Source organism: Microcebus murinus, chromosome 17 (assembly GCF_040939455.1).
Source record: "Microcebus murinus isolate Inina chromosome 17, M.murinus_Inina_mat1.0, whole genome shotgun sequence".
Classification (NCBI taxonomy): domain Eukaryota; kingdom Metazoa; phylum Chordata; class Mammalia; order Primates; family Cheirogaleidae; genus Microcebus; species Microcebus murinus.
Genome location: NC_134120.1, coordinates 46,993,539 through 47,006,469, shown reverse-complemented (window position 1 = coordinate 47,006,469; position 12,931 = coordinate 46,993,539). Strand labels below are relative to the sequence as shown.

General features: G+C 42.3%; 1 protein-coding gene across 1 annotated transcript in view; it reads left to right on the top strand.

Annotated features, from left to right (window-relative positions):
• COLEC12 (collectin subfamily member 12) overlaps positions 1–8,173 on the top strand; it is a 167,468-nt gene extending 159,295 nt beyond the window's left edge. The window contains exons 9-10 of the mRNA XM_012746081.3: positions 5,169–5,314; positions 6,710–8,173. Of these exons, the coding sequence (XP_012601535.1) occupies positions 5,169–5,314; positions 6,710–6,729 (166 nt within the window). The 3' untranslated portion in view covers positions 6,730–8,173. The remainder of the gene's footprint in view (positions 1–5,168; positions 5,315–6,709) is intronic.
• Positions 8,174–12,931: the final 4,758 nt, after the last annotated feature.

Here is a 12,931-nt window from a genome sequence, read left to right as displayed (position 1 = left end):
TTAAGGACATGTTTTTTTAAAAGTCACCTGTCAGCAAATCTCTGCATTAAAAAAAATAATAATAAACCTACAATTCTTTCCAAGAAGAGACAGCTGGCCATCTTACACACACACACACACACACACACACACACGGATGCACGCACGCACTGACGTTGTCCTCATTCTTTGCATTTCACGTAGACCTGTGAAACTTCATTCTTGGCCAGCACCAGCCTATTGACTAGAAAGTGGGGTCCATTTGCCCACAGACCTGTGATAACATTCAGTGAATTAACCTGGGGTGCCCACTGGGAGCCAGTCTCCGTGCTGGCCTGCGGGAGCTTTTCTAGAGTTAAGGGGTGGCAACATGCGTAAGAGGTTGTTGTTGGGCTCATGTAAAAAATGCTGAGTTCCAGGATCATGTTAGAATCAAGAGGACATATCGCCCCTAAATGCAGGTACATCAAAGCGAAGGGCTTTAAAGGAGATTTCCACATTCCCTGCTCAGTCATTGATAGATCAAGTAATTAGAAAAATTAGTAGGGATACAGCAGACACTATCACCCAACTTGACTTGGTTGATATTCATGGAACACTTCACCCAACAACTACAAATCCACATGCTTTTCAAGTGCACCAAGATAAACCATATTCTGAGCCATAAACCAAGTCTTGATAAATTTAAAAGAACTGAAACTATACAGAGTATGTTCTCTGGCCAAAATAATTAAATTAGAAATCAGTAAAAGAAAGATAGCTTTAAAATCCTAAATATTTGGAGATTAAATGACACACTTCTAAATAACCCATGGATGAAAAAAGAAATCACAAGGAAATCTGAAAATGTTTCAAAGGAAATGAAAATGTATCAAAATGTTTAGGATGCAGCTAAAAGAGTGTTTAAGGAGGGAGATTTTATGGCTTTAAAAGACATATATTAGGCTGGGCTAGTGGCTCACCCTGTAATCCTAGCACTCTGGAAGGCCCAGGCAGGAGGATCCCTTGAGGTCAGGAGTTTGAGACCAGCCTGAGCAAGAGCAAAACCCTGTCTCTACTAAAAATAGAAAAATTAGTTAGGCATGGTGGTGCGAATCTGTAGTCCCAGCTACTCAGGAGACTGAGACAGTAGGATCACTTGAGCCCAAGAGTTTGGGGCTGCTGTGAGCTATGACAATACCACTGCACTCTAGCCAGGGTGACAGAGTGAGACTGTGTCTCAAAAAAAAAAAAAAAAAAAGACACATATTAGAAACATTTTTTAAAGGTTGAAACTCAATGATCTAAGCTTCTACTTTACCAAGGTAGAAGAAGAAGAGCAAATAATGAATCCCTAAGTAAGTAGGAGGAAGGAAATAAAGACTAGAGAGCAATGAAGTAGAAAACGGACAATGGAGAGGCTCTGTGAAACTGAGAGCATGTCACAGCTGGTCTTTCTACTCTTGACGGAATAAGTGTCGGCGTGTTGTTTGGCAGACTGTCACTGTTGATGGAGGCAGCCTCGAGGCCTGGGAATTGGACACATACGAGACGTAGGCTCTGCCCACCTGCTCAGAGCAGAGCTCTAAGGCAGCTTTTTAAGGGCCCTCCTGCTGCCCACCTTGCTGGCAGTTGCCACCTTAGATCACTAGCGATGCGAAAGTGTTCCTGAGAATTTCCCCAAACACACCTGCACCTCCTCTACTCGTCCGTCCACAGGAAGTCTTTTGGTAGGAGGATGCTGTCAAGTGACAGTTGATATCATCTGTGATGTCATCTTGACAAAGATAAAATGAGGGGCCCTTTCTGTCCACGCAGACTGCTCCGTGCGTTACCCCTTGCGTTTTTAGAATATAGGACCATAGAATGGAGGGGACCAGAAAGGAACCTTTCCACACCCTCTAATTCAGTAATAACCCACACCGGTCCACACTTATGTTTCAGGCCACGAGAGAAATCTTCTGCAATACAGACCCTTGTAGCGAAAGAAAAGTTTGCTGCAAGACATACTCACTGCTGAGATTTCTCTGTTTTGAGCCAGGGCCTTACCAGCGGAGGTCTCTTGGCCACAGAGCACCAGTCAATCTTGTGGTCGATGAGAGAGGACTGCATTGCGAGGCTGGGAGGAGCTGTCTCCGAGAGTGAGAGTATGTGCTCTGCCTCCATTAGGATGGGCCCAAATCCCGGAGGAGCTCCACACCCGCGGGCTGATGCGCTTGTGTGTTTCCAGCTCCCTGGAGCTGTCAGTCTAAGTGTTCCCAAAGTCCCTGGTGCACTTAGAGTGTGATGTCCAAGGACGTGGGTGGTGCTCCCCGCTCACCTCTGTGACGTGTGTGTTACAATATGGGATTCGGGGATTTTCAGTCCAGGCTTCAGCTATTCTTCTTGCCAGGATCTACTTGTGAATGAGGTTAAGGCACTATTGAAGCTGACGTTATTTATTTATATATATATATATATATATATATATATATATATATATATATATATATACACACATATATATATACATATATATATACACACACACACACACACATATTTATATATACACACACATATATATTCTGTTTATCTGACATGTTCTTTTCTGTTTTATTATAAGCACACAGACTGAGGGGTTTTGCCACAAGTCACTCCATGGGACTTTACTTTGCCAAAGAGACGCTTTGAGACTCTGGGTGCTCGGTCTCCAGGCCGAGTTGCCCCTGCAGCCCAGCCCCGGGCTAGCTGCCTACCTCCCACTCAGTCACCCCCCAGTCACCTCCCACAGCCACAGAACTGCATTCTGCTTTTAGTCCTAAGGAAATCCTTGAGCAATGTATGAGAAAAATTCCAGTGACCTAGAAAAACAAATGGAGAAAGGTGATAATCTCCTTTCTTATCACTGGGTTATCTTTCTGTCTAGTTGATAAGTCCCTTTTACTTACTTAACTTAAAATGACTTGAAATGCAAGAGGAAAATATTAACCAAGTCTTCTAAACCCTAAGAAGTCATATTTATACAATTTCTCAATTAGCTGGCAAATCAAGAATATCAAATGTTCCATCATTATACATTCAGGGATCATAGATATCAAATTTTATAAACAAAATTATAATCAAACCCGCTCACATTACTGCAAGCAATGAACAAACTATACATCAGCAAGCTCAAACAATGCTCAGGCATTGTTGACGTTTCTAGAGGAGCCCTGCAAGGTGGGCAGAAAAGCATATGTGAAAGTATTTGTCCTTCCAACTTTTTCTCTATCTGGCATCACTGTGACAGTCTGAGATATTGTTTGTTATGCATGTTCCATGAGAGTTAGGACTCTGTTCTCTGCACTGCTCTGTTGCTAGCACCTAGATCAACAGTCCCTAGTCTTTTTGGCACCAGGGACTGGTTTCATGGAAGACAGTTTTTCCCTGGGTGGAGCAAGAGGAGGGGGGAGGCAGAGCTCAGGCGGTGATGGGAGCAATGGGGAGTGGCTATAAATACAGACAAAGCTTCACTCACTTGCCCTCTGCTCACCTCCTGCTGTGTGCCCCAGCCCCCCTAAATTTCATGGAAGACAGTTTTTCCATGGAAGTGGATGGGAAGGTAGCAGAGCTCTGCAGACCAGTATCAGTCCACAGCCTACAGGGGTTGGGAACTGCAGAGATCCTAGATCATAAGGTGCTCTGTGGATATGTGACGGAGTGAATGAATATTTTTTAACTCCCTGTGAAGTATGATCTCATTTTTACTCTCATCCATTGATGGTTTCCTCTATTTTTTCATCACTAGATTTATTTAATTGAGGTCTCTCAATTCATATTCTTTCTTTCTTTTTTTTTTAAGAGACAAGGTCTCTCACTCTGTTGTCCCAGCTGGAGTGCAGTAGTGCAATCATAGCTCACTGTAACCTTCAACTCCTGGGTTCAGGCGATCTCCCAACCTCAGCCTCCCAAATAGCTAAGACTATAGACACTCACCACCAGGCCTGGCTAATTTTTTTATTTTTTGTAGAGAGAGGGTCTGGCTATGTTGCCCAGACTGGTCTCAAACTCCTGGCCTCAAGTGATTCTCCCGACTTGGCCTCCCAAAGTGCTGGGGTTACAGGCATGAGCCACCATGCCTTCATACTCATTTTATTAAAAATCCCCAAATACACATTTGGTATGGGGGAGTCCACGCTACCTTGCTTCCCTCACCCTTTGACTATGGACTTCAACTGTCCTTTCCCACAGCCCTCTGGTTTTGCTGGTCTTATTGTCAAAAGATGTAGAGCAGTATGGGCGCTCTCTTCGGGCCGCCCGAGGATACCCTGTGGGAGATGGGGTAATGAGTCATTGTTTATGGGAAGCACACATGTGCTTTTAGACCCTGCACAAGGCAGGCATATCCTCTCAGGCAGTAACCACAAGCTTCTGTGCATGAACCTGCTTCCTGGACAAGATTTAGAAGCACATCCTAATTCATTGCATGGCAACAGAATCAAGAACTGTTATCCTGGCAAAGTCCTGTTGGGAGCAGCAGCATCCAAGTTAACAAGCCCCAAGTGAACTCATCCTAAAGAAAACTTGTTTTTAAGAATCTCTCTCCCAAAAAAGGCAGTGAAATGTATGAGTCATTTTCAGTAAGATTAAATTACGGTTTCTTTCTAGAGCAATCAACTGTCTACAACTTAGCCAGGCAATCATAACCAGTTGTTTGTAATTGTAGGTTCTTAAAAATGTATAAAGGGTTTCTTACTTTCTCTTCCTGACTTGGACTTGTTAGAGGCAAGATATTGAGATGTACAAAGGTCCCCCTGGGCTCTCACAGCGTGTGTATATGTCTGTGTGTGTGTGTGTGTGCGTATCATGTCCTTACACGGCACATAAACTCATGCACATATATACACGCTCCCAGAAATCAGCATTCCAGCAGACATTAAATAGTCATTCATCTAACGATGTCAAAGGAGGATTTGCTCCCTCTGCATTGTGACGAAGCAGCTCAATGAGTTGGTTTGGTTGTGGCAGAGATAACAAGCCTGCAGGGAGTTGCTTCATTATACATCAGTCTGCAAAACAGCTGCTCTTTATTCTGAATAAGGGCACACATTGCTTTTTAAACAATGCATTTTCATTCCAGGCCAAATAACATGCTTCAGTTTTGTTTTTTACATTTCTCTGCTGTTCTTGAGTAAAGAAAACCTCTGCATTACTGTGCCGATAATACTCAATTTCTGTTTTGTTGAAAGAAATTGGAAAGCTGGACAGCCAGATAACTGGGGTCACGGCCACGGGCCGGGAGAAGACTGCGCTGGGTTGATCTATGCCGGGCAATGGAATGATTTCCAGTGTGAAGACGTGAATAACTTCATTTGCGAAAAAGACAGGGAGACAGGTAAGCAGTAGATGGGGTTTGAGAGGGAGCTGCAGAGCTTTTGTCCCGTTGAAGAGTGACAGGTGGCGAATTTAGGGCTCTGGGTGCAGGCTCTGCAGTTCTGTTCCAGTCCTGGTTCTGCCGCTTAGTAGCTGGGCAAGTCATTAACTTCAGGGGAACAATAATAGTATTTTCTTCATGGGGTTGTTGTGAGGACCTAAATAAGTTAATAAATGTGTCTAACATATAGGAAGTACTCCGGCCCAGGTCAGTGACTTATAAAATTGTCAGCTAATTATTCTTTAAAATATGGCACCAGTGCTGTCTTTCTCATAGACGTCTATACACAGCCAATTCAGGCAGCCACGCATTTGATTCCACATCTATTTATTGAGCATCTACTATACGCCAGCAGCTGTGCTACATACTGGAGGGATATAGTCTCTGCTTCTTATAAGCCTATAAGCCAAAGCAGCCTTTGGAGATTTTCCTGCCTTAAAAAGATACTTATCTAAACCTTCATTTAATACATGACCCTCTATGGAACAGAGCCTCTTAGTTTCCTTCATCAGAACTAGCTTTAAACATTTCTGATAGTGGAGGTGGAGGAAATGGGGAATGAATTCTAATGGGTATGGGTTTTCTTTTTGAGGTGATGAAAATGTTTTGAAATTAGATAATTCTAAATTGTACAACTCTGTGAATATACTAAAGAATTATATAGTTTAAATGGGTGAATTATATGATTTGTGAATTATATTTAAGTAAAGCCATTTGTAAAAAAAAAAAAAATGTTGGTGATAAGCAAAAACCTCAAGTAACTGGAGCACAAATTATCCCTAAATCCATTCCAGAAACAAATATCGAGTACCTGTTGTGCTGGAGATGGGAAACTCAAGACTTATATGGAACTCGCAGCTGGGTCAGTTGAGGGGGAGAAACACAGATACCTAAACAAGAGATTATAATAGATGGTGACAAGTAACCCAGATTTGTCATTTGTTTGCCTTTTTTGGCCATTCTGGATTTGAGTCAGGACTACACTTCCCCAGATTAAGCTCCTTCAAAATGAAATTTAGCTTTTACTTAATCTGAATAAGAACTTTTAGACATTGCTTTGAGATTATAATAGATGGTGACAAGTAACCCAGATCTGTCATTTGTTTGCCTTTTTTGGCCATTCTGGATTTGAGTAGGGACTACCCTTCCCCAGATTAAGCTCCTTCAAAATGAAATTTAGCTTTTACTTAATCTGAATAAGAACTTTTAGACATTGCTTTGAAAAATGCTTTAAAAAAATAAACATTGTTGAATGATATATTTTAGAATCTTCCCTATAAAAATACATGTACATTTTGAATTGTACATTCGATTTTTTAAGAAAAACTAATGCCCTTCTTTATTTCTCTCTTTTAGTACTATCATCCGCATTATAATGGACTATAATGTAACATCATGAACAAATTTTCAGACGGCTCACAAAGGCAATGGATACTTCTTTCTGATTGTGTCACTTTCTCGCCAGATTGGGAAAAAAGCACTGAAAACCAATTACTGAAAAAAATTGACAGCTAGTGTTTCTTACCATCTGCCATTACCCAAGGACTTGGGAACTAAAGTGTTCCCACAGTGTGGTATGCTGACTTTTAGTGTGCACACGGACTGAATCACATAGATTTTTCTCAGCCGGTAACCATGCAGTTATACAAATTATATCTTCCAAAGTATGGAATGCTCCAATCAGAAAAAGACCATCATTGGTTGTTGAGCTATAGGAAGAACTTAAGCATATACTGTGTAAACAGTACCTTACATTTCTTAAATCCCAAGTGTAGGAAAAATATGCAGACATACAGATATATAGACCAACTTTTAGTAATAATATGAAATATACTTAAAGAGCTTTTAAAACTTTGTATTTTTGTACAAAATATTTGCCTTTTACAATTATTTTCCTTTTTTTTTTTTTTTTTTTTGTCATTTTACCAATATAATACATGGAGCCAAAGAAAACAGTAATGGTACTAATAAAAATTCATAGGGGTTTTTTTGGTCAAATTTAATTCTACTCAGTGGCAAAGAATTTTTTCAGTCATGGTTTTGAAAAAATAATTAAATATACATGTGTGTATATATATATATATTTTTTTTAATGTATCATTTCTTCAAAGGAGTCAATCATGTGAAATATCTAGAAATATCCTTGCAGATTTTGCCAGTGTTGATCAAGCCTGGGCACATGCATGTCTCAGTGAAGTGGGCTGTGCCCCAAGCCCAGCTCCAGCCAGCACTCTGATGTGTGCTGGGCCAGCCCCAGAGGAGTGTCAACTCAGAATGTGCTTTTACTTCATTTTGGTGGCGTCCGGGGTGGAGTGGAGAGACGTCTGTTGGGAAGGGCAGAGCACCTGAATCTGGCTATCTCGAAGGCCCCATTGCATGGCTGAGATATGACTGTACCATCCTTGGTATCAGAGCCACACCAGGACTGATGCTAACTGTCAGGAAAGTATGGTGTCACATCAGCCAAAGGCAGAGGCACTAGAAAGACGGGATCCAGCTATGTGTTACCTGAAAAGCTTGTTAAGTCACGTTCCAAAAAATATAACTCCGAGACGCATGCATGATAAAATGCAAGAATAAACTTTTGGATGTTTTGTTAAACTCTTACAAAGAACCTTTCCTCTGAGCCCATCTTCCTTCTACTCCCTGATTTGCCATTGAAAAGTCTAATATGAAAAGGGCTGAAATTAGGCATTAAATAGTAATAGAACTGATGCTCAAAAGTAAGATTTCCATCAACAGATTCCCTCTTCTCCCTCCCCCTGAGGATCTTCCCAGGCAATGCTGCTACCTATCTCAAATAAAATGGCAAAAGAATAAGGACAGAGTTTGACTTTCACTCCTGCAGCCCCGTGGACTATGTTGCTTTGCCTGTGATCCCATTCATGCCGTTTCTGCAGCCCAGGAATGGCCATCCCCTCAGCACCTTCGTGCCCTGCTGCCCTGTCTGCGGCGTGGCCAGGCAGGCAGGACTCACTGTCATCTGGCCTATGACACAAGACAGGCACCGGACTCCAATGCCTCTTCAGGCTCAAGAATCCTTATAGATTACACTCAGTCCTCTTTTTCATGCTCTTCCTGTTTTTCAAGTGTCAATTAAGATTTGTCTTGAAATTAAATATCTGATGCCATCATCAGAATAGACTAGTGCTAGCTTTCACAGCTGAAGTTGTTCCTCTCCTAGCCCTGATAATAATTTATTAGTTATCAGGCACTGGGACTGAATGCTTCAATCTGCTTATCTCACGTGATCCTCCCAGCAGCCCTCAGAAGTGGGTCTTACTATCCTCCCCATTTCACAGGGTCTGGGACTCTGGAAGGTGACATGATTTCCTGGGTCACAACATCACTTGATTAGTGAGGTAGGATTCAGACCGAGGCTTTGAAAATGTTCTGATTTTCTTTAGGAACCAGGGTCCTTCTTAATAACACACTGAACAGAATCAGATGACTATTGCACATTGTAAGATGCCTCCTGTCCATCTCTGTGTATTTAGCTATTATACACCAGGTTTCTATTCACCTACTCACAGCTGATGGTCTTTCGGAACAGAGAGTTTTAGTAAAGTATGATGAGGGCTTCAGGCACCTGACTTGCTGTGTACTATGGGAAGATAGAAAACGTTTTTCTCTCTAAATGGCTTTTTTTTTTTTCAGCTTTACACATAGATAGAAGGCTTTTGAAAGAATGAATGCAAAATAGGCACACACAAAAAAGCTTTCTATTCCTCTTCGGTGATCAATGTTCATCAACTCACCCTTGCCCATCCTTCCAATTTGTATCAGTTAAAGTTTAAGCTGAAGCAGACAACAAATAGTATAACTGCTCCAATTTTTAAAAAAAGACAATGTGTTTAAGGCTGTGGCAGCTGTGTAGATCAGGTAACAATGCCAAGCATGTGAATTTTGCCTCACGTGACAAAACTCATCTCTTCTTGAGAAAGTAAGCAAATTAACATTCATGACCCAAAATCACATAATAATACTTTAAATATATTATACCACTTTCACACACATTATCTCTGTTATCTCCATGCAAACCTATTGTCCCTGCTTGAGAAATGAGGAAACTGAGGCTCAGGTTGAAGAAATGCCCATGGCTCACATTCTTGTCACAGTTGCTTTTTTTTATTTTTTTATTTCAGAATATTATGAGGGTACAAACATTTTGGTTATGCATAATGCCTTTGCCTCACCAAAGCCAGAGCTACAAGCATGCCCTTCCCCCATAGAGTGCACACCCCATCCATTAGTTGTGAGTTCACCCACCCCCAATACCCCTCCCACCCATCCGGTACCCAGTGAATATTACTTCCATGTGAGCACCTTAGTGTTGGTCAGTTAGTACCAATTGGACGGCGAGTACATGTGCTTGTTTTTCCATTCTTGTGATACTTCAGTTCGAAGGATGGGCTCAAGCTCTATCCAGGATAATACAAGAGGTGCTAGTTCACCATTGTTTTTTGTGGTTGAGTAGTATTCCATGGTATACATATACCACAGTTTATTAATCCACTCATGTATTGGTGGGCACTTGAGTTGTTTCCACATCTTTGCAATTGTGAATTGTGCTGCCATAAACATTCAAGTGCAAATGTCTTTATTATAGAATGTCCTTTTTTTGCTTTGGGTAGATGCCTAGTAGTGGGATTGCTGGATCAAATGGTATTTCTATTTTTAGTTCTTTGAGATATCTCCAAATTACTTTCCACGGAGGTTGTACTGATTTGCAGTCCCACCAGCAGTGTAAGAGTGTTCCTATCGCTCCACATCCACACCAGCATTTGTTGTTTTGGGACTTTTTGGTAAAGGCCATTCTCACTGGAGTTAAGTGATATCTCATTGTGGTTTTGATTTGCATTTCCCTGATGATTAGAGATGTTGAGCATTTTTTTATATGATTGTTGGCCATTATTCTGTCTTCTTTTTTTGTTTGTTTGGTTTTTGTTGTTTGTTTTGTTTTGTTTTGTGACAGAGTCTTGCTCTGTTGCCCGGGCTAGAGTGCCATGGCGTCAGCCTAGCTCACAGCAACCTCAAACTCCTGGGCTCAAGCAATCCTTCCACCTCAGCCTCCCGAGTAGCCGGGACTACAGGCATGCGCCACCATGCCTGGCTAATATTTTCTATATGTTTTTAGTTGGCCAATTAATTTCTTTCTATTTTTAGTAGAGATGGAGTCTTGCTCTTGCTCCGGCTGGTCTCAAACTCCTGACCTTGAGCGATACTCCTGCCTTAGCCTTCCAGAGTGCTAGGATTATAGGCGTGAGCCACCGCGCACAGCTTTCTGTCTTCTTCTGAAAAGTTTCTGTTCATGTCCTTTGCCCCACAGTTGCTTTTGAAAATGCAGATGTGATCAGGTTCCCCATTCTTATGTCCCCAAATCTGAGTCCATCCTACCCCTTGCCTCCAGCCTAAAATCTTCCAAAGGATCCCAGTTGGCTGCAGGACATGCCTGCAGGGACGACAGGCCGTGATGCCTGGTTTCCAACCCCTTCTTCAGCCTTCCCTCCAGCTGCGACCCCACCCTCCCTCACCCACGCACTACAACAGCCAAACCACCTTACCCGCACCTTCCACCGAGCTCACTGTCACCTCCACACTCCACCCGGATTTTCCTTCCCTGCCTTCTTGACCTGGAAAGTACCTCCTTGAAGACTCAGCTCAAGCATCCCTTCTCAACTGCATCCTTTCCCAGCAAATCCACCCTGAAGGTAGAACTGAGTCCTTCCATTCCAGAAGCTCTGCCCCTAGAGCCCTGGGTAGAACAGGAGGCAGCTCCGTCACTGCACTAATCATCTACAGAGTAGCTGAAAGGCCTAACAACTACTGAATTTAGAAGAGAGAAAGGTCAATGTAGCTGGCCAGTTGCAAAATCTTAAAAGAACTAAAAGGTGAAAGAAGCCACGCAGAAGAAATGAAGGGATTCATGTTGCAAATAGTGTAATATATATATGTGTGTGTGTGTGTGTGTGTGTGTGTATGAATAGAACACTGAGTAAAAAAATCAGATTGTGAACCAGATTCATTCTTTACCAAAACACGGCCCTGAGTCAGGGAAAAGTGTTAGAACTTTCTAAATAGCAGTGTGATGCAGCATCTCATTTCTTACTGTCATATTCAACAATTTTAGAAATACAGGCAAGCTTTTCAGTATTCCTAAGAAGCTATTTCTCTGTACAATAATTCCATTTTCCTGGGAAGGATGCCTTAATGGCATGGCATATTTATGTTTTAAATCACAAGGCAGTCTTTGACAACATTTTCTTCCACTCTTCCATTCTTCTTCCTCTCCTCCTACATACCCTTGTTCAAATAAGTATGTATCATGCTAGTAAAGGGCTAGAAGAAAGCAAGCTTAAGAAAACAATTTTAATTCCTCAAGAGGTCTCGCCTGGGTTTCGTGTTTTTCAGTGAGTGAGTATGTGAATTAAGTACGTCCATCCAGCCCTGCCTTTTACCGCCAGGGTTATAGCCCAGCTTCCAGCCTCCTGTGAGGACACATTATTGGGTTTGCAAAGCAAGGATCACTGTGCAACTTGGGCAGGAGTCAGCTTCCAGGGCCGGGGCTCCTTCCAACAGTTCATCCAGGCAGTTCATTAAATGGGCTTAGCCAAAGGGTCTCCATTTAGTGGTCTTGGCCAGGGTTGAAGAATTATCTGTTGGCCAGTCTTCCAACCCTTGCTGCCAGGGTTTGCTGTATTCATTGTCACAGCAATGACCCATTGCCCATGCCCCACTAATCACACCGTGGAGCCAAGGAGCTGGGCCAGGCACGACATAGATAAATACAAAGTACTGGCTCTGGAGTTGCTATTATAGCACCTGCTGTGCATTGGGAACTTGACATATATTATCTATAACTCCTATGCAAGGAAACTGAAGATGACACTGGTTAAATATGATAATTTTCCCAAGAACTGAGGTTTGAACCCATGGCCTTCTAGCTTCCTATCATGCTGTCTCCTACATTAACTGGGACGTCACTGACTGCCTGGGCTTCATGCATTGTGTTTTGTGCTTCTCGACCACAAGAAATTAGATGAGCCACCAAGAATACCCTCCCTTTGTAACAGAACCAGGGAGGTCATGCGGGAGTCCCGGTTTGCACACTGTAGACAAAAGCACTAGACCAGTCCCTTCCCCGTCAATGAGCAAAGAGGGAAAAGTCTATTCAGCTTCCAAGGCCATGGACGTCCTAAGAGGTTTACTTTGGAGAAACCACCCTAGATTCTCGAGTAGCTGGGCCTCTCACACAATCCTCTCATCTAACTAGTGTAGAATGAACGAAGCGTGGGCTTTGGAGCCAAACAGGCCCATGTTTGAATCCTGCTATCGTCTTTCTAGTCGTGAGATGTATTCAAACAAGTAGCAAATAGCTTTCTCCGCACATCTCTCTCTTCTTCCCCCAGGACTTCTGCCCACAAAAAAGAACAAGTCCTGGCATTGCTTGTCCTGCTGTCCTTTGGGAGACAGCTTTGACAATTATCTCGCTAAGAATGCTTCCTTTCAAAATAGCAGAGAGGAGTGACATGGAAACAAACTAAAATCATGATATCTCTGCTCCTTTAGTCCCATAAA